This window comes from Enoplosus armatus, chromosome 2 (genome assembly GCF_043641665.1).
Source record: "Enoplosus armatus isolate fEnoArm2 chromosome 2, fEnoArm2.hap1, whole genome shotgun sequence".
NCBI classification, from domain to species: Eukaryota; Metazoa; Chordata; class Actinopteri; order Centrarchiformes; family Enoplosidae; genus Enoplosus; species Enoplosus armatus.
Genome location: NC_092181.1, coordinates 160811 through 188298, shown reverse-complemented (window position 1 = coordinate 188298; position 27488 = coordinate 160811). Strand labels below are relative to the sequence as shown.

Here is a 27488-nt window from a genome sequence, read left to right as displayed (position 1 = left end):
TTGGAGAACAGAATTTCTTTCATTTATTTTTGAATGCATAATATAAAAGAAGAGGAATTGGGTTGCAATAACGTTATGTCATCTGAAATGAAATCATAGCTGTAACTGTTGTTGTAAAGCAGGATCTTGGTCTATGGTAGCCTGTTAAATCAAATAACACCAGAGTTGACTCATTTTTTGAAGTAACAATATAATAAAGTTGCCATTAGTTTGCATATGCCATTCTTTACTATATGGACTACTGACCTCCAAATTAATTATAAATTACAATAGTTTTCAACCTATTTGATTTAATAATTGGTAAATAATAAATAATATAAACATTGGACATATATCAATATATCAGTCTTGAAAGTTTCTACAATTAATTTGCATGTTAAGGTTGAGATACTGCTGGGTAGTTAAACTCACATCTGGCTGCCTATCAATACACAGCTGTACAATCATTTGGCCTCCCGGAGGTGTTGTTATTAATGTGATGTCACCCTCAGGAAACTTAATACATCATAGCCTATCTGCTATGGTTTTAAAATGGAGTGAGCACACATGCAGGTGTTTGGTAAGGCTCCACTGTAGCAGGGATGAAGTCTGTTTGGCTCACAGTGAGGCGCCCACTTTTCAATTTGTGCAGCTGTTACACTGGCAGCTTCAACAAACTTAACTGTCATCAAAATATAATGTATTTCACGCTGCAGCACATTAAGTCATCAGTTCATGCGTGGTTTATGCTTGTGCTTGTAACATGGTTAAACTGAACTGGTGCCTGCGAATACACAGATGAGGAATTGTGCTTGCCTGAAGGTTAGAGAGGCAGGCTTGGGGCTGGCTGGCTTAAATGAATGAGTAATGTTCTTCCATCCCTCAGCAGCTACTGTTGAAGTGCCCTTGGAAGAGGCACTGAACCCCCAATTGCTCCAATTGAGCTGCTCAGTGGCCAGAAATGCAAAACTGTGGCTGCACTGGGTGGTTACCAAATGGGGTTGTGTGAAAGAGTGCAACCAGGGTGGGAAAGCAGCCACCATGCAAATGCTGGTTCATTCTGGCTGAGGCTTGTACCAAAAGTTGGTTTACTTTGCCAGCCACTTTGGCAGGTAACTAACCATCATTTGGAGGTTCTGCTCTATTCTGAAAATCTAGTTGGCTTGTGAAGCCGTGAAAGTATCTGATAAATATGTCTAGACTAGCAGCCACATTGTCGACTAGCCAACCATAATATAGTGGTCTTACTCTAATTTTAGGTCTTTAACTTTAGTTGGCTAGAAAAATAATTAAAGTGCCTTATAAGTTGCAAGATTTTTGCCAGTCAAAGTGACCAGCAAACACGATGATGATGCCGTTAGGTAGGAAGTCCTTCTCTTTCGTCTTGTCTGGTTACATCAGGGTTACATTTTAATTTTGATCTAGCACTACCAAAACTATTCTTTGCTTTTCCAATACCTGTTCCTGTTACAAGTTGAAAGCCTCTGATCTAGAGGGTCAAATTCAATCTGACTGCCTTTATTATACTGCATATAATTTATGGTGCAGCTATTACTAAAGATCAATAGCACTTAAACTGCTCCATTGATATTGAAACCTGCACTGATTTACAAGCAGATAGGTCTTTGGTCAAATCCACACACACACACACACACACACGTGCGCGCACGCACGCACACACACACACACACACACACACACACACACACACACGCATTCCACTTGTATATTTGATATAATGCAGGGACTTCCCAATGTCCCAATGTTGTCCTTGCCTGTTGTTCATTTTCAGTGATTGCTCTTTAAGGCAAACACACTCTCTCTCTCTCTCTCTCTCTCACACACACACACACACACACACATTCGACTGACTGAAAAAAACCTGGCTTTTCATTAGATTGGATTGCAGTGTGTGTGTGTTTGTTTCCAGTTTGCTTTCAAAGTTTGAAAGGCCAGTTGGCCAGCAAACCTGTGCGCACTCACACACACACGGTTTTGCTATACTTGAGAGGACTGTATTGATTTACATTAATTCCAAAATATATTAAATGTATGGTGGGTTGTGAAGGATTGGTCTATGGAGCTATTTTCCTGCCAAAACATAACAAACAAACAAAACATGTTTTCTAACAAACACAGTGTGGTTTGCAAATACAAAACACCATTAAGAAACGCATTTTGTTATAAAAATAGAAAATGTACCTATCAAACACATACACAACATATTTCTAATACATCATGCTTCAGAAAAAAATACAGTATGCCTTTCAATTGACAAGTGAGTCAATTGTAACGCGCTGAGAGGTTGAGCAGAGCAGAGCAGATTGAAAAGCTAAATCGATTTAGCTTAGTCTCGGATAGCTAGACAGAACGCCGTCATCCTCTTGTCCACAGTGGCTGGCAGTGGCTGTTCAATCTGCTCAACCTCCCAGCACGTTTAAAATGAGTCATAGCGCCACCTGCTGTTGTGGAGGGCAAATTACTCAGGGCAATTGTGAGAAAATCGTCAGCACAATCACGGCAGGAGATATTGTGGCAAAAGTCATGTGATTTTTTTTTTTTTTGGTCTTTGTAGGATATATCTTTTTGTACTTGTTAGACATGCTGTATTTGTTTCTGAAGCATGATGTATTAGAAATATGTAATGTATTTGTTTGATAGGTATGTTTTGAATTGGCAAACCACACTGTGTTTGTTAGTGAATCGTAAGGCATTTGGAAAACATGTTTTTTAGTTTGTTAAGTTTTGGCAGGAAATTAGCTCCATTCTGATCCACACAAGTATAGATAAACATGCCCATATCCATACGAACAAATACACAAGCATTCAGACAAACACACACACACACATTTGCGACCTTTACTACAAATGGGGCACACAGCAGGAGACAGTGCGTTTGTGTACGCTTGAGTGCCAACTACCAATGCACTAGGACTCAGAGATTGTCAACACTGCCAAGGATATGACACCAGCTCTGCAGAAAACAACCAGCAGATGGATAGATGGACTGGTGGAAGTGGACGGGAATCCTTTAAACTCAAAGCGCAGAGCGATGGACTAACACTGCCAGGGTTGAGATTTGATTGGCGGCCACCCATTGCCGTCACTAGGGGGGTGAAAGGTGGCTTTAGGGGCCTATAGCAAGAGATTTTGCACAGTCATATTAAGAAGTGGCAATGGCAATATGCTTTGAATTTGGAGTCTGGAAAATAGGTTCTTTAGCAGTTAGCTATAGTAGTTAATCCCTGGGGTTCATTTCTGTGTTTACTTTCCGTCATACTCAGAGACAAGTGTTGGAAGTAATTTGTGTAAAACAGGGGTTTATTTGGAAGGCTTTCAGAGGCTTTTGCTGCTTGCCCCAAACATTGCCTGAGTGGAGCGAGTACAAAGTTAGCATTACCTGTAGTCAGAGTGGCCACAATTATGTGAACCCAGGTTGAAAAATACCGGAATTTCCCTTTAACATGTCATGATCTTGGAGTTCTAAGGTATTGTCTGGGACTGCAGTTCTGAGATACATAACATAACAGCGATATACTCTATGTGTTTTTAATAGTTTAACCCATCAAGGTTATTTGAATTACGCCTCACAAGCATGAATAGTTTTCAAAGATGACAAATATGTGTAAAACACAGCTTTGATAAAAAAAAAAAGTCAGATAGAAACTCATTTTAAGCTCACAATATATCACTCATGGGCAGATAAGTTATATTGCACTCAATGCAAGATATTTACTCCCTGTATACTCTCCTTTCTGTATGTTACACTCACCGATATTGTTTCACCTGAAAGATATCCAATAAATGCCACAAACAGGTTGTGCCAAACAAGACACCAGAAAGAGAGAGCGCAGACAGCCCACTGTCGCAAAAACAGCAATACTCACACAGTTGTGCAGATCAAGTCCATTGGCTAACAGTTAAGGTCATTTTTAAATCATAATGTCAATGTCCATCTTTGGAATCTGCAACCAGCCAGCTGAGTCAAAGTCAATTTTTAGCAGTGCATCAGCGCAGAAATTTGATCACACAAAATGCTACTTGAAATGTCAAACCCCTGGGGAATCTCATCGATTTGCTGATTTGTCCAATCACTGGACACTTTACATTCCCTTATGAAAACTCTAAAAGTAAGACATAAGACTCACAGTACACAAGTGGAATTTAGTGTCTGTAGTGACAGTGACCTGCCTGAACTTTTTGGCTTATTATTACTAATTGTATCCCTCAAATACTTCCACAGTACATGTTCTTCATTCTTAACAGCAAGCTTGTATTCCTGTTGGGACCCATAGTTTTGCTATTGGAAACCGTTTTCATTATGTCATCTTTCAAACACTATCCAGGTTTTGGATGGCTTCAAGTGACAATATACATGAAAACACAAGAACACCAAAACGTCCAAACAGCTTACAGAGATTGCATTTACGAGTAAAATTTGAGTAATGAATGAATGCTGACGGAATGTGTGATTATTAGTACAGAGGGAACAGGTTCTGAATGCTCTCTCATTGTACACCTGCTTCCAACTGGAAAATGGATTTTACAATGTTTTTGGTCTCGAGTATGAAACCTGAACATCTTCTGGTCCACCCAGATTATTGGTGAAAAGAAAGTTCTCTGAGCATCACAGACCAATGCTCAGTTTACCTACTCATCTCCCCATTGCTGGCCACTGCGTGAGAGCCAAGAGCTGTAGAAGCAGGGACCCATGCTTAGGCACGCAGGCACGTAGCCTTCACACAAGTCTAAGGGCACAAGCGCACACGGGTCGAATATTTATCTTGACTGTTGTGAATCGTGCAGACTTCACTTGAAGTCTGAATCATTCACTTGAGCATGATTTGAGAGAGAGGGAGAGCGAGAGAGGTAGAGAGGTGATAACCAGGTGTTGTCGTCTTCTCTTCCTTCACTCTCTGCTCTCCTCTGAAATTTCTGCACAGACCCTCTGCACAAAGATGCCGCCCCGTCGCCCTATCGAGCGTCCCACCGACGCCCACAACAGCTCCCCGCAACAACTCTGGGCTTAAGCAAAGCATATTGAAATTCACCCCACGCACCGAATACTGACATACACGCTCCCCTTCTCTCTCCCTCCTTATTCCCCAACCAACATAGAAAGAGTGTGGATTCGTGCATGCGTGTAAGAGGGAAACAGACAGAGCGGGAGAGATGTGCTCTTCTCTTGGATAGTGTTGCAACAACCAGCTGGGTACAGTGGCAAACCCCTTTCGTTTATGGAACCTCAGTACGTCCAGTACTCCTCCATCGCCCCCCCGCAGCATCCTAAAGCCATTGGGTCACCCAAGTAGCTCAAACAGCCACCCGGTCATTCAACCAGACACCCAGCAGCAGCTTTACCCTTCACCATCAGTCACTCTGCTGCTGATTAATCCGTCCTGCCACCCATCACACCCAGTCACCCAACTGGCCACCCAGTCATCTATCCATCAGTACACAAACCCAGCGGAGGATCGCAACTCTCTCCCCGGGAGCAAGTGCGCGCCCGCCCGGCTGCGAGCTTCTTACCTTGAGCGCTTCTATATCCAAAGACGTCGACCGGTCCATGATAGATAAGTGAAGTACTGCAAATCAGTCACGAAAATAGAAGTCCCACAGGCAAAGAAGAGGAGAGGGGAAAGAGATTAAAAACGGAGACCAAAAAAAGTTGGAATGCTCTCTAGAGTCCCAAACTCTGCTGCAACATCCCCTGGATTATTGTTAGGATTAGGTTATTAATATTCCACCACGGCGACGGATTTAATCAGTTTCACTCCTCCCGGTGGGTCGCTTGGTAAAATCAAGACTCCATACCGTGGAAGTCCCCCCCACCTCCGGTCCCCGGTTTCTCTGTGCAGGGGATGGAGGGAATATAAAACAAATAGAATAGAATTAGCCGTGTTTAATGTTTCAAGCTGCGGGTTTTGCGCACTTGACGATCCGGTACGTCTTTTTTTGTTGTTGTTACATCTGAGTAAAGAAATATTCCCCCGACTGCAGGAATGAAGCCGGGATTAAGACTCTCCTGTCAGTCGGTCAGCGGATAAATGCCGTTATATCCCGTTGAATCCCACTAAATGTGAGTGTGATGTTGTGTCTGCTCGTGCAGTGCTCGGCAACTGGAGAGTAGGAGTCCGGATCAGACAGATGATATTCTGCCTTGCCTAGGCGACTTCCATGCGGCAAACCGCCAGAGATATCAGCTCTCCCCGAAAGAAGAAGGAGAGAGAGAGAGAGGTCAGAGTGAGAGAGGGAGAGAGCGAGAGAGAGAGAGAGACCTGGTGGGAGAAATGCTGAAGAGAGAAAATAAGGAGAGCTGCGAGAGTTGAGACGAGAGGAGAGAAGGAAGGTTTATGCTGTATATTATTCCAATGACTGACGCACCGGTGTGTGTGTGTGTGTGTGTGTGTGTGTGTGTGTGTGACAGAGAAAGAGGGAGAGGGAGGGAAAGGCTCCTTCTAATCAAGTAGATGAATCGAAAATGCTGAAGAATACGAAGAGATTTAGATGCAGAGGCTGTTGGAAGGCTGTTGCAGAAAGTCTGGGGCTGCTGCCTCTGTATGTGTGTGTGCAGCATGTAGAGGCACTAAACTGATACTGTATGTCTCTATATGAATATTACAGAAATACAATCATATCGTGACTGCAAAGACAGAAAAATAAAGAAATAGAACAGATTTATTTGAATAGGCTGACAAAAATATACATTTTCTTTCTTTGTTTCTTTCTTTCTTGTGGTGCAAATTGTCCTCATCCCTCTCCTGCATAATAAGGTGTCGCCGCCTGCCGACCACCAGGGCTTTTTATTATCTGTCACACACCTTTTGAATAAGGAGCAGAGCAGAGCAGTGGAGGGGAGAGCAGAGGCGAGGAGGTGTGACAAATGAAGAGGAGAAGAGCAGTGGAGAGAAGAGAAGGAAAAGAGAGGAGAGGAGAGGATGAGAGGAGGTGAGGTGACAACAGGCAGAGAGGAAAGGAGAGGAGAAAAAGAGGGGAAAGGAGAGGCAAGGAGGAGAGATGACAAAAACAGGAGAGACATGGTAAGGTGACAAAGGAGGAGAGGGGAGAGGAAAGAGGTGGTTAATGTCCATCTCCACAATGTCATTCTCTGTTAGTGACAAGTTCTGAACCACAATTGATTATTATCTCAGTTTATGGCAGATCCCTTCAAGGTCTGTGGAACATACCCTACATTGTGTAATAAAATGTCACACAATTCACAATATTGTGTGAAAAAACAAACAATAAGTTGAATTGCTGGAGGGCATATTTTTATTGTAAGACAGAATATGGGTTTTTTTTTAATCAACAGCCGTGATGTACATATCTGCAGACCTCTGCTATCCTCAGCAGTTGCATTTTACTCAAAGACATTTTTAATACTGTCCTCCTAACCTATAGTATTGGATATGATGACTGCAGGCAAGGCAAGACAGGTAGGATATGCTGAATAATGTTCTCTCATAGACTCGGACCTCCTCAGCTAGTCAAGCGGAAAACACCTTGCCATGCTGTAACAAGAAGGGATATGATTATCGCTTCACCCAATCACATTCTGCTGAGGATTTCATCCACAACAGTTATTATTCATTTTGTAATTTATCAATATATTGTAAGTCTGCAAAGCTCAAAAGTTGTGTGTCCAGCTGCTCCACCAGTTACCTTTTATTTCCAAAAACACTGTATACCAGTGTATATATATATAACTAAAAGGACATATTTAAAACATGTTTCTCAGATGTATAAGCTTAATGTGGTAGTACAAGTATATTGAACAAATATTCCAAAACTAATGGATGTGTGTCTGTGAATTAGACAGAACCAGATTTTGGAGCCAAATGTACAGTGTCAGATTATTTCCTTAGTTTCGACATTACATGTTTGTTGATCCACAAACTCAATGACTCCTCCAAGATGGTGTCATGCTTGATTGCATGAAGTACTTCTGCTGCAACTTCAAAGCCTCTATTTCAAGTCATTTCCACGTTATACTGCTGTGACGATCCTATAGGCTTCGAGTCCAATAGGCTTGTGTTCAATTTAAGAGATTTGCATAGTATAGGCACACACATGCATTCACACATATGTGCTGTGCAGAGCTCAGATACTTCATGAACACATGCACACACACACACACACACACACACACACATACACACACAGCTATAGGCCCATTGAATAGCACACTAGAGAACACAGAGGAACATTTGTTGAGGGAGTCGGTCAGAGATAATGAACATCATATTAATAAATGCCTCACTCATTTTCTCCGCTCCTCCCTCTCTTTTTGTCTGACTCTGTTTTCTTTCTTCACTCTCTCGATGGGTGCTTCTCTCTCACTTCTTCATCTCTCTCTTTCTCTCTCTAATACTGCTTTGCTTCCAATCCCTCTCTACCCCTAGCTCTCGCTCTTTTTTGATGTTGCTATCTTTCTCACTCGCGCTCTTTTGCTATTTCCTGCTCCTCTGTAACTCAGGGATCCTCACCACCTCCACCTCCTCACCACCGGGTCTCTTTCTTTTCTATAAACTTTGCACTGTCGGGCAATTAATCATTTTTCCGAGGACTCGTTATTTTTTTTTTTTATAAGGGAGCGGCTGATATCGGATACGGGCACCCAGTCCTGTGCCAGCTGGAAATGACATCACCCCTCTCTCCCCTCCCTTTCTCTCTCTCTCTCCCTCTCTCTCTCTTCTTCTGCCTCCAACCCCCCCTCTGCCATTCTCCTGCATTTTAAAACACCATAAACAGTTTCTCCCCTCCTTCCATACTGTCCCTCATCTACCTGGCTTTATATCTCTTCTGCTTGCCCAGAAGTGCAACAGCACAGAATCCCCCTCTCTTCCTTCTGGGAATTTATTGCCACAACTGTTCATCAAAAACAAAGATAGCTATAAGCATTATTCTAAATGACATTTCCCTTCCCTCCTCTTCCCAGATAGACACGTGTTTTTCACATTTCACATTCCATAATTGCTCTTCTTTTTCTATGTATCTCTCCTTATTCCTTAAAGACAGTATAATGAAGATCCCGACTATATAGCGTGCAATTTTACCTGCGCCACTAGTCTAAAGAACCGTGATGCAGCTGTGCAGTGGCAGCGACCGACTTTAACAGGCTTCTCTGTCTCTCTCTCCGTCCCTCTGCTCTCTCCCTCTTACTAACACTCTTCCAGGCTGTGATCAGATAGGAGCTTTATTCTTCTGCTCAAATGCAAAGTGCAGCTGTTTGATTTGCTAGCTGCAGAGAGAGCAAAAGCCTATGTTAGGGTCACATTATTATTATCATTGCCATGCAGCACAAAGTTTGACAGCAACTTGCAAGTTACTGGTCAGCATTAGCTAGCCAATCTGAGATGACGTAGGGGATGCATCTGAAAATGGAGACAAAAAAGTTAGCAATTGCTTTGCTTGCTGTTTAAGAAGGATGACTGGACATTGAGGGAGTTCCAGGTGTCAACAGTAAACTAAAGGATTGTTTATTTCACTGGTATTTTATTCATGAAGTAGGGACAATTAGTTTTTATCAGTAATACTGTTATGATCACGTCTCCCCACCTACAGTACTTTAACATAATATCTAAATTGGTGTGAGAAACCTTTTCCTGTAAACAAAGGAAATATTTATTGATTTTAGAAATCTGCAATCCTCTAACCCTACTTTTATCAATGGGGAACCAATACAATCTGTTACAGATTACAAGTACCTCTCTTATGGAAGTTACAGTTCTGAAACTCTGTTATTAGTTGATTTACAGAAAATGAATCTTCAGCAATTTTAAAAACTTATTTTTTTTAAGCAAAACTGCCAAAAATTCAATGGCTCCAGCTTGTTGAATGTGAAGAATTTCCCATCTATTCATCCTTTTTGATAGTTAACTGAATATCTTTGGGTTTTGGGCAAAAAAGCAATTTGAATATGTCAACTTGCGTTTTGGGAAATAGTGTTGTGCATTTTTTATAATTTTCTCATATAGACCAAATACTTAATCAAATAATTGAGAAAAGAATCTGCAGATTCATCGTGTTTTCACGTTTGTGTTTTCTGTCCCTAAGATGTTTACCAGATGCAGTCTGCGGTACAATTTATTAACTTGTGTGACCTTTACATTAAAAAGTTCAGGAACAGTTTTACATAATAACCATGTGAGGCAATGCCAAAGGAGTCATTTGACAAATTCTGCAAACCAAGCCGAGCAAGTCTGGGAATGTTTCCATGATTGAGCTGCAATAGAGCGAATGAACTGTGGTTTAACAAGACTGCAACACATGTAGTGATTGTTTCACGGTGCATTGGCTTTAATATTCCAACATACGTTTCATTTCAGCAGTGTGTGTGTACATGTGTGTGTGAGAGGGAGAGTGAGAGAGTGAGAGAGAAAGAGATGGAGAGAGATTGCGTGAAACAGACTTCCTTCTTTCATACATAAATAACCACTTCATTCATCCCTCAGTAATTTATGATTTTTGTGTTCATTTGTGTGCTTGTCTTATTAATATGCCATTCAGTTTCACTTTTTACAGTTTCAAAGTACTGCTCTCAGGACCATTTGGCAGAAGATTCTAGAGCATTGGTTTATTCCAGCAGGTCATTAGACCTTGCACAAGCCACTTACGCATCTATTACTGAGCCATTAACACCCCCCCCCCTCCCCCCTCCACACACATACACACCCCCTTGCTGGAGGGATCCATTCTCACTGCCTGTTTTCCGGTAACATATCAGCACACTTATTGCCATCTGCCATGATATGTACCTCAGTGTCCAATTACATTGATTTTGTTCTTCATATCTCCTGCTTAAGTTATGCATTAGCCTACCTGCATTGGTGGGATTGTACTGCAGTATGCTTGTAGACACTGACTGAGAAGTTCACAGTTCATCATTAAATTACGAGAATGAAAGAAAATGCCTTTTCTAGTTTGCATTTTTTTTAAATGTCAGATGACTGAACAGGTCTATCAGTGCATTTTCAACACTATTTACCTTCTGAAAGTCATATTATGTGGGTAAGAGCTGAACTGAGTCAATAGAGGGTGTACAACCTGAGTAGGCATGCCATCTGAAAGAGAGACAGAAAGCTTTTTTGCAGTACAGAGAGTGAATGCAACAAAGCAAACTAGATTAGCCACTTCCTCTCCCCTGCCTCTGGGATGGAGCCAGGGAATTACAACAAGAGGCCAAACTTAGAAACCCATGTCCAGTGTAATGCAATCCACTACAATTTCCTTTGTGTTACTTACAAGCCTAATGGTCATTTTTCGCTGAGCGTGTTGAGGTAATGAAGCTGTAGTTTCTTGTGGTGTTGCATTGGACTGCATTATACTGAAAGCTGTACAGCACCTGCACACATGTATCAACTGCAGTATGAAAGACAAACAAACAAAAAAACATAGTCACCACTTCTCTGACTAGGAAAAGTTTTACACAGGTGAAAGTAACGTTTATTGTAAGGCTAATGTACTGCATTGCATTAGTCACAAAGTGCTTAGGTGTAATTGCATTTGGAGACAGGCAGACATGTCACCCCCAATGATGTCACATAAATCATTTGTCCCCCTCAATTAACTCTATCAAGTGTTAATTGAGGGACTCTATCACCCCTGCCAGAACATATGAGAGAAAGAAACAGAGAGACAATGTCTGCTGTCCTTGGTTCAGAAGTCACACTTGTTCACACTTCTGACAAACAGCAGGCCCAGCTGCAGACCAGTAACTTAATCTGGGATCAGCCATCTGACTCATTTCAAGTGTTCTGAGACTGAAACACATCCCCAATGGAAAAACAACAAAATGAAAAACACTAAAAAATGGCAGTGTGGAGATTAAAATGATATTGATAATCTTGCACAGTGACTTCTGACTTCTGATGAACATTCATATAATTCTGTCTGATAGCTGATGCAGTTTGGAAAGCCTGGTTAAGAAACAGGTTGAAAACAAATGATGTAATTTCATTGATGTACATTGCCTTTTCTTTTCTTTTTTTCCCATCATACTGCTACTGCATAAATCCCAATTAAACTAGCATACCGTTTTCTCAATACACTTTTCAGGTCAGGATGTCATGGTAAGTGCCAAAGTACTGCATTTAGTATATGCAGTACATTAAGATGAAATAGTCTATTTGTAAGAACCAGGAAATTATTATAATGACTTCAGCAGCTCCTAATAGATGCAGCCCCCAAAGTTGAAATGACAAATATGACCTGATGATGTGAATATACAGTAGCGCGTTGGCAAATTTATGTCGGCCTAAAAACTACAAAACCCAGACGCTTCCGTTACTTCAAATCTCTTCCCGTTGATTGGTCGACTCAGGATCCAATCAATCGGTGGAGACGTGTCTCGCAGCCACAGCATCCTTCCGTCATGGCGTCTGTTTGTACTAAATCCTTCGCTAACCTGCCGGTCCTGTCTGTTTTCTTCCTCCTGGTGCTATGCCTGCCGCCCGGGGGAGGACAAAAGAAGAAGGAGGTAATGCTGCAACCGCTCAAATACATTTTTAGGCGAATATTGTTGTGCTATTTAATAAAATGAGTGTGCAAATTCAACCTACCGGTGTGCGTTAAGCTCGTGAGGATTAGTCAGAGTAGACAGGAAGTGTATCGCTGGTTATCTAGTCTTTGGGGAGCAATAAACGCCGCTCGTTTGATGTAAATGAAAGAGACACTACTTATATGTTGTCTTTTATACGTTTTGCGTTGGACCCTCCTATTCGAGTACGATATGCCAGCGTTCTGCATAACATATAACATATAACATATAACATAACACAAGCGTATGTGCACGGTTAGGCAAAGCAAGCTAATGTGGCTAATATGTTGTTTACAGTATTCTACAAAAAAACAGTTCGTTCGGGGAGCATTACTGAAATGTCCCATGTGTCTACACTGACACTAATATTTTGAGATTAATGTATCTACTCTAAAACGTTACTGCGTTGTTGCTAATGAGGATTTTATTTTGAAACTCGTTTGTGCAGGAAGTGCTGTGTTTTTACTTCTCCGTAACTTAACAGTGACGATGCTGGCGTGAACCTCACAATAACCACAATAGATTGCTGTATTAGGGTGTAGTTGTACACCGGAACAGAACTGCTGCTAGTTTAGTGTACGAAACTATAATGTGGTTGTTTTATTGAAGTGATGGTCGGTCTGTTTCAGCTGAAACGAAAGTGAGGAGGAAGCTCTTGTGGCTTGTTTGCTCGAGCTGACATTTGTCAGTGGGCTGAAAAGGCTGTTTGCTAACATGCAGCGCCTGTTCACCTGCATTGTGTGACTTATGAATATGCTGTTGGTTATGTTGTAGTTATTTGCGCTGTAATGATAGCAATGGCGCACACATATGTACTGTGTTGGTGATAGGTTTGCTTCTAGCTGTTTTACAGCAACATGAGTGTATAATGTTGTATGGGAGGCCTAATAGAGAATGAAATCTGTTTCCCTGACAAGGTGGAAGTGCAATGTGCAATTTGGGATGTTTGAACAGGGGTAATCTTTGTGATTATTACTCTGATTTGTTCATGTTTTCTTGCATGTTGTGAAATCCATATAAATCAAAGCCACTATACATTTAACAAGGTAGCACTTTATCATGTATGTTTATGGGGTGACATGAAAGAGCGTCTTTATTTTATTTAGTGATGTGCCGGTCATTCCTGATTTTCTTTATTAAAAATACTAAACAGTATTATTGATGCATTTTTAACTTTTATCATCTTACCTAGAATTATGACAAATACTATGCTATTCATTTGACTGTGAAAGTTCATTTTTTTACCTTGGGAATAGTAGTTTGTCAGTAATATTAACTTGAGATGCACTTATTAGCTTTCAACCATCTTACATAGACTGTGAAATGAGTCTGTCAGACTATATCATTCATGGGCCCTGTCCAATTACATTACAGGGAAGCTCACTTGCAGAGCAGTTGTCTCACACTAAACAGCTTAAATGTCTGACGTTTTATCTGTGTGTTTCCTGGCATCTAACATTAGCATCATTTATGATGATTGTGATTTTCACACAGTCAGAAGTAAAATAAAAAGAGCGCATCATAGTTTGGTAATAAAGTCCTAACGCACTGTGGGGAACTTCTCTCGCATGGCTCATAACAGCACTGTTAGGGACAACAGCGTTGCAAAACACTTTGTTTCAATGTAACAATCAATATTTGATTGTCCAACCTTGTGGGAGGGCGTTGCATTGTGTTGCAGAACCTATGTTGTTTTGCTGCTTTGGCACCCCTGCACTCAGGGCTTGAATATATCTCAATGAGGCCTTAGTGGAAGTGACAATCACATCAGATGGCAGTACAGAAAAGAGTGAAGAAATGGGGTGCGCATCACGCTGCTCTGCTCTCCTTTTCCATCACCCTTATCCCTTTAGCAGTTAGATCATTTTTAGACAATACTATGTTTGTACATCTTTGCAGCCCACCATGCTGTTATCCTGTGTACAATGATTAGCGAAAGCGGAAAAAAAGTCATGCTTCAGCTGTCAACATGGAGTCAGGGGCTCAAATCCTCGATGTTTAGTGGGCAGCCTTAGTTTGTTTTAGTATCTTGTTATGGACCAAGGACTTTTAAGTCACAGTGCTGTTGTACTACCTCATCTCCACCTTTCTACTCAGCTGACTGAGCATATGAATAGAAATCTGATTGAGTGAACAAATTGCGGAATGAATAAATGAAAGAATGCATGGACAAATACACGACAGGTGAGCAAATATTTGAATGAATGAAAAAATAATTGAAAATGCCAACAAATGGATGAAGAAAGAGCTGACTGAGTGGAAGAACAGAACACATTGATGAATAAATGCACAGATTAATCACTGACAAAGCATTTGAATTAGAGGTAGAATTAATTAATAATTGAGACATATTTGACATATGACATATTTGCTCTCCGGTTCGCTGTAAACACCATTTTTTCTATCTCAAATTTTGATGGTTTGCGAGGTGTATATGTAATGAATGTGTTGCAGCCATTGTGATGAAGATGTGAAAAACATAAATGCACATTTCTCACTTCCTGTAATGTTAACATTTAGGAGAGGTGACTTGATGATACAGTAACATCTTTAGTCACATTCCTTCCATTACTACTGTATCAGTGAGCTATATGACAGTTTAAATGATTATGTAAAGCCACAAGTCATTTGAATCACTTCATTTATGAAGATGTAACATGTGTAGATACAACTTTGTCTTGCAAATGAAAACACAACAAGCTGAGGGAAGATGCAGATAATGGCCATTACATTTACATGGTTAAATGCAGCACATAGGTAAACTTGATTTCTTTGCTTCATTACTTTACAAAGCTTAGACAGTACTTTTAGACATTTCCGTAGTGCAAGATCTCTTTGTATTTGAACACTGAAGAATGTCCTAGTCTCTTATTCATTTTGATGATATCAAAGCTTTGAGAGAAAAGGCCTACAGTAGTATGTGGATGAAAGAAACCAAATTGAAATATCTTCAGCTGTTGTGATTAGGAGTTTAAGACTTCAATTTTACACTTATTAATGAGTATTCTCTTAAATTCCTATTTTTACCCATTTTTACCCAGGGACAGTCTGCTGACATTAGTGCTTATTTTCAGCAGTGCCTTGCTTCACATTCACAAAATTACACCAGGGAGCTGCCCATTATAGCCACAGTCTGCTGTTAGGCATTGACCGGCTCAAGGACACCTCTACATTATCTAATGAGTGACAGAGAGAGCATTTCTCAATCACTTACCCAGCTGAAATAGATCCAGCTATTATTAGTTTGCTTCACTGCCATTGTCATTGTCCCTATCTTTAAACCTTTGAGTTCAATATTTTGTCCAACAACATTTTACTTTGGTTCATCCTGTCTGAAAAATCGGAGTGTGACTGTACCAAGTAGCACACACACACACACACACACACACACACACACACACACACACACAGACAGACATACTTCCAATGAGCCACAGGAGTGATATTGAGGGGTTATAATGTGAGAAATGTTCTTTCCCAGTTGCCTGCCTGCAGCCATGGGAGAGGAGGCAGAGGAAGATCTTATTTAGCTGGAAATGGACAAAATGGTGAAGCAGCATTTTGTATTCATCTCACCAACTTCTTCTCTCCCTCATTGCCCTTCGTCTTGCCCGGGCCAACACAGGCGTTTGCTCTAGGACTGGGTAGGGATAAAAGTTTAGTTAATTAAGGCTGTCCTTAAAGATTCAAATGTGTGTTTGTTACATCGATATTTAAATCTTTAGTATTAAGTATTCAAAACATTGGCGGCTGATTTAACATTTTCAGCATATGCTGAACCTTTGTGTAATATAAATTGACTCACATAATGTTGATTATACAGCGCAATCAAATGAGACCAAAACAATGCAGGGAGTCTAATGAAATCTAACAAAGGTATGAAGTAAGAGGCACCACCATAAGTCTTCTACCGGAAGGAGCAGTAGGAAGTTTTGAGCTTGCATTAACAGTGAGAAGAAGAAATGGACTTCATTACAACTCTGAAGGCGTTGTAAGAGGGGGGTTGATTAGAAGCACAAGCAAATGTAGGAGAGAAACAAAACTCTCAACAACAGCCACGCATATTACCTAGGACATGCACAGTAAAGCTGGATTTGTACTTCTGCTTTAAAGAGGAGGTATTATGCTCATTTCCAGCTCTATATCTTTATTCTGGGACAACACTAGAGTAGCTTTGCATGGTTCACAGTTCAAATAAGTCCTTATTCATCTTATTCTGGCGCTTCATGCAGCCCCCTTCGTTCACCCTCTGTCTGACACAAGCCGTTTGAGTTCCTGTCTCTTCAAGGCCCGCCTCCCTAAAAGCTCACTTTCTTCTGATTGGCCACCTCTGAGCCCTGAGCACAGCGCATCGCTTCATACTCGAGCTGCTGTGGTCAACTGCATGACAGCAACAGTATCTTAGCTTAAAGATATGGGGCACTGAATTTGATGAACTTACTGTTTATCAGACCACAAATGAAACAAGAAGTAGGTTGGAAAAACAATAGATGCTGCTGGAGCTGAGTGTTTCTGGGGACTGGGCCTCACTGATTACTGTACCAAAACACACAACTTTATTCACTGATTTTGGTGAAACTCGATCATTTTATGTAGAAAATGTTTTCTGGTTTTCCCTCTGATGTCCTCCGACTGCTCTGCCTCAACTCCGTGATTTACAGAGTTTCCTGATTGACAGAAATCTTTATAAAGTAACTGTTAACTGCTGCCAACTGTAGCTGCTGTTACCTCAGTTCGCTCTGAGCACCAGGGGAGTGTTGGTGTTTACACCGCCAGAACAGGAGTTGTGGACCGCCGGGAGGAGGAGGTTTACAGTCCCCGGCTGTGAGAGTCAGCTAACTAAGAGCATAGATATAGATATATATCTATGGCTAAGAGGACTGCTAAATGCACAGCTAACTAGCGAACAGCAGCTAGAGTTAGCAGAAGTTAACATTTACTTTAGCAGTAAGTAAAGACATCTGTCCATCAAAAAACTACCTACTACTTACCTACTTTCCTTCACAACAGAAAAAGCACTTTCTGTGAGACATACTGAACCACATGAGTAGTAGTAAAGAGCAGTCCTGAGCAGAGCAGCACAGACTGAGCGGGTGGATGAGCTGTCACTGCTGTGCCCTGAGCAGATGACCATCTGAAGAAATTCAGGATGTAGTTCGCAATATGCCACACAGAAGTAAGACACGGAAAGCGAAGGGAGGGTTCAGAGCAGTCTGAAGCCTGAGCTTTTGGCTCACAGGGATTACTTTTACATACGCTTTCCTCATTATTTGGCAACTTTGGTAATGTTTAATAGGAATATCCAACATTGTAACACTATGTATATGACAGAAAATAAGGAAATGCACAATAGGTCCTCTTTAAAGGGTTATGGAGTACCTGGTGATGGTGTGCATAGGCTCAGTAGGTACTCTGTAGGCTATACCATAGGTGTCGTGTGCCTCCTCAGAAATGTCACTACATGTTGGGTCTACGGCAATACATGTATGACACAACTTATCAACCCGTATCAAAAGTGGTATGAAACTATGTAAACACTGTTGTGCAGAATATACTTTAAGTTTGATACGGCCTGATCAAGTACGATACGGTACGGTGCTATCAACAGGTGAAATCAGATTCTGCACTATAAATCAAAACCTACATCGTAGTTATGTATGCATGGACTCTCCTTGTGTTAAGCATAAATCTGGCTTTAGTCGTTTAAATATCTCTTCTTCTTGTCTGCATGAAATCACATCTTTGGCAAATCATTTGACTGAGAGCAAGGTTCAGTCACACTTTGGCTCTGCTTAGAGGGCTTGGTGATCTTGCTTCATGAGTTTGCAGTGAAATTTAGATATGCACTGTAGCACAGTATTACTGTAGTATTATTATGCAGTATTACTGTCAGAGCCAGACCCCAGATCACTGATAGTGGCAGTTTTTTGCCACTGCTATTAATGCCCTAGAAGATTTTATGTCTAAGAAGGAACAGGAACATTTCCTTTTCCTTATTGTCCTTTCCTTGGACCTAATGAAGATAGATGTATGGTATATATGGTGTATGTAAAGGTAAAGGTCTGAAGATTGTGACAGACATGGGGGAAGAAATAAAAAGATAAATAATTAAAAAAGAAGTTAGTGCAGCAGTGGTGGACCTCTGCCTTTTTAAATCCTGCTACATGCCCCTCAGGGAGTGGAAGAAATAGTCATGGAGAGAAAATTATATTTATATCCCTTCAATACTCCCTCGTTCATCACCGCAGCTCTGCTAGATATAATATCTAGCTTGTGTTGTGTTTCTGTCTTAAGGCTGACTGCAGCACAAAGAAAGAACCAATGTAAGCACTTCCTATACCTAGGCACATGGAGTCAGGGGAGGTAAAGACAGAAAAAAAGTCCAGGGCAGCGAGTCTGAGGCAAGGAGAATTATATATCTAGAGAGTTATATATCTACAGAGAGATAGAGATTGCAAAGTAGTGGGCTTGCTACCACACCCAGGGACCAGTCTAATAAGTGGATCGGAATAATAAGAGCCTGCTACTGGGTAGGCCCTTCAGGGCATAACCCAAGCCACTGGCTGAGTTTAGACTGGGGCTTATGAAGCTAAACACTGTGTAAGCACTATTGACTCTTGGTTTTCTGTCTGACCTGTTCATCGGAAAATAAACCATAGCTCACTGTTTATGCGTTCCTGTGTCTTTCTGCCTGTGGATTTTATAGCACAGGCAGGTACTGGTTGAGAAAAGATAGCTTTTCCCCACTCATTCTAAGTCTCGGTTGATTCTCTCAGTCCGTTTTTTGTAGTGAAAATAAATGTGAATGTTTCAGGGGTTCAAGAGGGATGAATATTGTATCCAACCCCCATTTCCCTTGTGTGTTGTCAATACAACCCAAACTACAGCTAAAAAGCAACCATAATGGTGCCGTATGCGCAGTGAAATATTTCAATGAATTCAGGGGTGATTTGTTTGGATCTCGCTCATTAGCTGTAGTCATCTGAATTATTGATGCAGTAGTGTCAGGCCTGCTTTCCCAGTGACTGATGGCCTGTGTTCCCAAGTCATTTTCCTCCTCTGTTATTCCTCCCTCTCCTCCTCCTTTTTTTCCTCCCCTTTCCAAAGCTTCTATAACAAATTTTCTGAGTGGCAAAAGGATTTCCATATCCCGCTTTCCATCCCCTTACCCACCCCTTTCCCCTCCCATGTCACCTCCCCTGTGTTTTTTTCCTTCAACCGCCCTTCTCTGTACACCCCTTTTGGTATTTCTATAATTATGTGGTGTCGTGAATGATTTCTGTCTTGTCTTTTACCTCATTTCCTACTTTTCTCCTCCATCTGGGTCCTTCCATTGTCCTCTTTGCTTTCTTCTTCCCTCCCCTTGTCCCTGCCTCCCTCCCTCCTTTTGCCATTTTCCTGACATTTCTGAGGCTAATTTCTGGGCCAGCCCTGTCAAATCTGAGATGAGTACAGGGTGTTTCCTTGTTGTTGTGAACATTAATTTCTCAGTGCCATTCATCAGAGGTATAGGAACTTGCTCTTTCTGAAATGTCTTTCTCTCATTTGCTTAGTTAGCCATTGAGTCGGTCATTCACTCAGTCAGTCACTAATTCACTCACTCAGTGACTCATTTGTTGACTTGTCACTCATATAGTCAGGTTGTCAGTCACTCACTAGGTCATTCTTTCACTTTGTAACCTGCTCAGAAAATCAGTCAGGAAGTCATGCTCTTATTTACTTAGTGGTTATTAATTCAGTGAGTTAGTTAGGACCTCATGTCATATCGAAGTTTCCGTAATTACCTGTTTTTGGCGTTTAAAAAGCATTCACATCAACATTAAGTTTGTAAGTTTGTATTTACGACTGGGGAATTCAGAGGTTTTTTTGAAAGCTCTGATATATCTAACTTGGTGCTACAAGTGCCTGGAAATCAAACATGGATTCCTCACGTTAGCTAAAGTCAGTCGTTCAAGGTAATTCAACCCCAATTTAACAGATATGCTGTTATATTGTCAATGCACAGTCAATGCTCACTCATTGACTTTTGGGTGACTGCTGAACTGAAACATGCTAAAATCTCAGTGTTGTCTGACCGTTGTATCAGGACAACAAATGCTGAGATAGCAAGACCTTTTGGTTACCGGGCAGTTAGTCCAGCTGCTAAAGGCTAACACACTTCTTCTCTGATCATTCATCCCTGCCTTTCTTCATCACTCCTTATCTCCAGAGGGAAATGTTGTCATAACAGTACCCCTCTCCTTTGCCCCCCTCTCTCTTTATCTTTCTGTCCTCTGTCACTTCTCTTCCCTTCTCATCCCATTTTCCATTTTCTTTCTTTACCCCCCCCCCCCTCCATGACTCTACCCACTGTCCCCCCTCCCACCCCCCACAGTGACAGGCCTTGCTGTATAGCTGATATGAGGTGGCATATTATCCCACTCTGTGTGTGTGTGTGTGTGTGTGTGTGTGTGTGTGTGTGTGTGTGTGTATGTATGTGTATGTGCCTGAGAGTGTGTGTTTGCGTGTCTGTCTGGCTTGTGGCTGATAAGACGTCTCACTGTTATCCTCCCAGACAGACCTGTGTTGCCGTGGCGGTTCACAGGCCACACACTAACTCACATACATACACACAGCTACACAAAGAAACACACTAGTATACACGTTAGCACATATGTGCATGCATACACACAGTCTTGACTATGTACTAGGTTGTTAGATTGAATGCCTTATAGTGGAGCTTTTCCTAATGCTGTGTATGTGTGGCTGTGTGTGTGTGTACATGTTGCCTGTCACTGATATCTGATGATTCTCTCTTATTAAACTCTTAGTTTTTCTGCTTCACTGGCAGAAAGCCTGTTAACACTCTCCACGAGGCTAAAGACTATGAATGTGTGTGTGTGTGTGTTCCTTTATTCCTTCCTTCCTTTTTTATCTGCATGGTAGAGAGGCTGTCATAAGACTGCCTTATTGAAAACACTTGTCATGAGAGGGTAACTACAGTCGAGAAAAGGGGGAGAGAGAAAGTGAGAGAGGTAGATTTCTTTTTCCCAAAGTTCTGTCTTTACCTTTTTTGACCTGAAGACAGTGCTCTTGTGGCCAGAGCGAGTCTTTGTTAGGTAAAGCTACACTTATGAATTATTGAAGTATGTTAACATTGAATTTGAATGCATTCATTTGTCCAGGGAATGTCATTTAATCACCACGGTCTCTCTGGCTCTTCTCCTGCTCCTCATTCGCTCAGTCAAACACAGTCATACCTGGGAGACTTTCAACCATGGAGCAGTATTATGTATGCACCTGTAGGAGGGTGTGGTGGTGGTGGTGGGGGGTGCTGGCATCTCTAACCTCTAGGCTTTGTTGGTTATTAAAAGAAAAAGTTAGAAAAGTGCTCTTCCTCCTCCGCCCGGTTACATTGAGATTTATTAGGAATTACAATTCTGTCTAAGCTAGCCTGTCCAACTGACAGGTTATTTATGGCCCCAAAATAAGTTGTTAAATACACACACACACACACACACACACAGAGCAATACGGTAATATAATATGATGAACTGAAGCAGTCTAGCATAAAGCTGTAGTCAGGATAAATGCTAAATGTCATTTTGTGTCAGATCTGGTCTCTTTCTTTCTTCCGCTCAATTTCTCACTTTCTCTCCCACTCTTTATCTCAACCCCTGTTTTGTCTTCACCTTCTATGATTGGAGAAAATTACTTTCATTTACAATGTTGTTAAATGGTAAATATAAAAACACATTTAAACACATGAGGTAAACTGCTTTACCTACACCACCTGACCCACATGTACTTGAAACTTAATGTTTATCAATGTATATAAGTTTCTCTTTTCTGATTTCACAGATCCTGACATAGCAAGAGCTTTAAGCCCTGTAACGACTGAATGCCAGTTATTCCAGATTGCAAGTCTCATACAGTGATGGAATCAGCAGCTTTGCTATCACTGCAAACTCTTCAACATCATCAACAGATAAACACAGGCACACACTCATATCATTACCTCAGTAGGGATGCTTAAAGTATCAAATTGCGAGGCAAAGTTGTTTCTCAACAGCTCCAACAAGCTTATCATCACTTCACTTATCACTCCAGCAGAGTGGGGGATGTTGAGTAATGAAAGGAAGTGAAGCCTTTTGTGGTAAATAAAACAATTAAATTACAAATAAAACACAGGAAATCAAACGAAACATTTTCAATCTTTGTGTTTGGGGAATGTCATCTTGAATCAAACAGGTAAAATCCAAGTGTCGTCATGACCCATCATTTAAGTCAAAATCAAGTTTCACAGCTGTTTTGGTGATTTTGGTGAAGATTTGGTAATTTATTGAAAAACATAGTGATCAACAGTGTCTTCTTGGAGCAGGGAATGATTTTGGATGTATGGTTACATAAAATCAGTTTAAATTGAACACGTTTTGAATCCCACATTGACAAAAAAATTTGTCAAGCCCCCAGCTGGAATGCAGTAAAAACTTAGCCTGAGTAAGAGAAGACTCTTTAGACTGTGGCTGACAGATCCATGTCTTTTAATGAGGAGCTTGATTTGTCATGATTGTTGCACCCCTTGTTTCAACTGAGCAACTGGTGGCCACTCCCCTTCTCAGCTGTTAAGATTATTGACCAGCCAATTACTCTCAGCAGCCGAGCTCAGAGAACAATATGATTAGTGCAACGAGCTCACCATCTCCCTTGTGAGACTGACACCACTTTGCAGTTGGCGGTAAGACAGCTGTAGCTTGCTGGGCTAAAAGAAGTTACATTACTGTTATCACAGCCCATAAGGCTGCATTCAGAGTACTTGGACAGAGGCTAAAGCTTTAATGCATGCCTTTTTTTCCAGTTAATAAAACAAGAAAGGTGCTGGACAGCAGCTTTTCTCAAGTTGTTTATTGCTGGCTCATTCTGAAATGAGCTCTTAGTCAGTACACCAGCCCATTCAGGTCTAACTGCTTATCAAACCAAGGTTGCGATACGTCAGTGCAAGTGCCTAGTGGTCATTATGTAACATGCTCACAGGATGTCATGTTGTACAGTCTCTTCTCTCAGCTCTGTTTTTACAATATGCATGAACAGAAATTCCAACAAAAGCAATGCTTAATCCACAGAGGCAGCCTTCATGTGGGAGCAGTCTTCACATTATCCATCTTTATGTCCAATTTTGCAATTTAATTTTTCATGAAAAATACCATTATGCTTTCAAGCCCTACTTTTTCCACAAAAATTATACACCACTCATAGTTTTGGGCAGCATATTTACTTAAGGTAAAATTCTATTTTAAGGAAACTATATGAGTAATCTGTGTTTCCTTAGTAATACTTTCTCTCTGTGGGGGAGAGAAAAACTCAGCTTTGTGAGTCATTGAACTAATCTAGCACTTTGCTTCAGACAAAAAGACTTGAACACCAAATAATAGTTTGCTTGTAAATAAAATAGATAAAACCATATACGCAAGTATATTTTATGTTTTCAGAAAAAAAAGTGTCTTTAATGCCCTTTACATCCAGTGTTGCAACATACTGTTCATAAGAAATAGCTAATCCCACAAACTGCGCTCGGCAGCATATTTACCTGGGGTAAATGTCTATTTTAAGGTAACCCATGTGGGTTGTTAATGTTTCCTTTGCACAATAAAGTCAGGTATACATGTGCTATTTTTGGTATGATTTTTCTCATAATTGCATTCAAAAGCTGCAATTCTTCCATGTGTAATAGGTCTAGTGAGAATGAATGCTCACCTTAGCAGAAGCATATAACAAATGTGAATGGCTTATAAGGCTAATTAGGAGCACATTAAACTCACAGTTATTAGGCACTAATACTAGTGTTGGCTTCCAAAGGCTAATGAGGTAGCATACTATGCCAATTACACTTGTATTTCTAATTTGCTTATATGTGCATTGTGCACTTGGCCCTGACTCTGACCATTAAAAATGATCACTGCAGGCAGATTGGCACAGTCTGCATGCTGGACAGGTGCATAAAGTTAAAAGATGGAGTGAGAGGAGGAAGTGAAAGGTTTAGAACTAAAGGTCACACAGTAGTAGTGGCACACGGCACACCTGGGAAGCAGAAAAGAGGAAGGCAACTGACCTGGTAGTCAGACGGGCTCGCAACTTCATGACCTTTAGTGAGTCCAAACCCCTCACTTCCACGTTTTCTCTGTCTTTTGCTTTACACATAAGCCAGCAGTGTTGTGTCTCTCTGTCTCTTCATATCTTAAACTTCCTTTTTTTAACATCAATTATTGTTGTTACAGTACTGTAGCCAACAGAAGTGAATTCAGGTCAGCCCACCCCCTGTGCCTGGTACCTGGAAATAAGGATGTGACAGTATAGCCTTTTTTCGACGTTTTTGGTTGGACAAACAAACCAGAAGTGGGCATCGTGCTTTTACATAAAACAAGGATGACAGGGTAAACGCTGCCTCTAATCTGCGGGACGGGTTGGAGGTCTGATGTTCGCGCTAACATCTGTCACATCACCTTTTTCTTCTAACAAGCTCAATGTAGCTTTGTTTTTTTTGTTGTTGCTTTTATTGGATAGTGACAGCTTTAAGAGGGAAAGGAGAGAGAGAGAGAGAGGGGAGCAGAGGGCCGGGGCTGGAATAGAAACCGGGCCGCTGCAGTAAGGAGTCAGCCCATATGGTGCGCGCTCTACCAGATGAGCTACCGGAGCGCCACCGTAGCTGTTGTTGTTTTTTTTTTGTATCTTTCCTCCTTGCAATTTCTTAGCCCTACCTTTACAAACGTAGGCATTCACTGCTATCATTGTTGACCAAGGCGACAGGAAGCTATAGACCCTTCACAATAAAACCAATTACAATGAACTGGCTGGTGCAAAGCAGTATTAACAAAAGCCTAACTTCAGCTCAGAGTGAAAACTGACTTTGCTACCTGGTCATTGATGGAGATAAGTGGCTGTTTGGTCACGATTAGCCCAAAAAAAGAAAAAGAGGAGCACTGTAAAAAGCTCAACCCCTGTGTGTGTGTCGATCTACTGCAGTATTGAGTTAATGCTTGCCCAAGTCTTACCTCAAAACTCATATTTCATTCATCACTTGAGAAAGTAATTTTCAATTCTCTGGCAAGTTTCAAGTTTCAACTCTCTCAAGTATCAAGTGTCTTTATTGAGTTGTATCTAATTGGTAAATGGAAGTGGACAGACAGTATATTCCTGGGAAAATATCCCCTTCAGAGTAAGACGGGGAGGTAGCTGAAGTAGCATGTCCCCTACATAGTGATGAGTTAACCATGTGTCGGGGAGATGAAGAAGCCATCATATCCGCTTTGTGTTCCTTTCAAACTCAAGAGAATGGCTCTTTGCTGCAACTGACACATCCCTAGGGCTCCATTTATGCTGTCTTTTTTTTTTTTTTAGATTCCCATAAGTTTCAAGTCAAACTGGTTCCAAATATATTTTTCTTTATTTCTTTTCAATTCAATTCAATTTTATTTATATAGTGCCAAATCACAACAAAAGTCATCTCATGACACTTTACATATAGAGCAGGTCTAGACCGACTCTTTATAATGTTATTACAGATACCCAACAGTTCCCACCATGACCAAGCACTATCCTTTTAAGAGGCAGAAACCTCGAGCAGAACCAGACTCTAGGTGGGCGTTCATCTGCTTTGACCAGTTGGGTTGGAGAGAGAGACAGAGAGAGAGAGAGAGACAGAGAGACACGCAGAGAGAGAGAGACGCACATAGAGAGACCGGCAGACAGACAGACAGACAGACATGCAGGCAGAGATGAATAGCAGCACCAGCAGTAGCCATAGCAACTATAATTATAATAATCATAATGGAAATATGACTGATGATTAATAATAGCAATAACAACTTTAACAGTAACAGAAGTTTCTGAAGTTTGTTTTGTTTTTTAAACGTTGTATAATGTTGGCTATGTTAAGTGTGATGGTTAGCTTTGGCCTGAATTAGAAAAGATACTCTTTATAGTCAACTAACTCACTACACAAAAGAATAGTTTGTAAAATGTCCTTCTCTGGGTTTAAAATCAATTAATCTCATAAATGTGTATCCAGCAGCCATGTGGAGAAGTTGCATCGCTGGCCTCGTGCCTTTGCTTCCCTGGTGCCTGGCTCAAGGGTACCACAGATATTGCTGTACAAGACAGAAAATGCCTCTGTTACTTCCTTGCCATGCATAGGTTTTCCTGCCTAGCCCCTCAAGGAATTTGAATTACTTACAAATCCTGTGATGCACTTTTTTTTTTCATTAAATTTTCACCTGATGTAGACTGCTGCAAGCTTACACAAACACCCCCCAACGAATGTAAAATCCTCGAGGAAAGTAATTTACACGCAGATTTGTTTTGCCTTGCATTTTTCCAGATAATCATGTGCTCCCTTCATAACATGCTTTTGGATACTACAAAGAAAAAGTCAAGGAATCATTTTGTTTGTATTTTGTTGTATTGCTTCTCCATATTCTGCTGTTTTAATTTCTTTCTCTCTCAGTCTCAACTACTATATCTTAATTTGTTATAAAAATACTGTTACCATTTACTACTTATTTCTTTCTTAGTTTCTTTCTGTATTGCTTTCTGTTTCTCTCATTGTTTCTCTCTCTCTTACTTTTTATATGCCCAGGTGATTTTCCTCCTTTCTTCCTCCTTCCTCACCCCGTCTCCTCCCACTTTTTCATTTACTTTCCTCTCCTCCCTCCATCCCTCCATCTTTTGCCTTTATTGCGGGGATAAGTATAGTGACCATATACTCCCTGAGTGCTTGTGTTGACTCCCTATTGTTTTTACAGTAGGGCTGGCCCCTTGCCCTGTGTGTCCATCCCCAGTTTTTATTGGGATGCCTTTATAACAAAATCAAACTGCGCAGATGCCCCATAAACCCAATTGGAGCTCTGTACTTCCCCAGAGAAATGATATCTGCAAAGACGGGGAAAATAAAAATAAAGGGTAAAGAAGGGCTGAGTAGAGGCTAAACAGAGTGACT

General features: G+C 41.0%; 1 protein-coding gene across 1 annotated transcript in view; it reads left to right on the top strand.

Moving 5' to 3' along the window:
- The first annotated feature begins 12336 nt into the window (after positions 1 to 12336).
- Positions 12337 to 27488, top strand: part of tusc3 (tumor suppressor candidate 3) — a 65465-nt gene continuing 50313 nt past the window's right edge. The window contains exon 1 of the mRNA XM_070917158.1: positions 12337 to 12457. Within this exon, the coding sequence (XP_070773259.1) occupies positions 12353 to 12457 (105 nt within the window). The 5' untranslated portion in view covers positions 12337 to 12352. The remainder of the gene's footprint in view (positions 12458 to 27488) is intronic.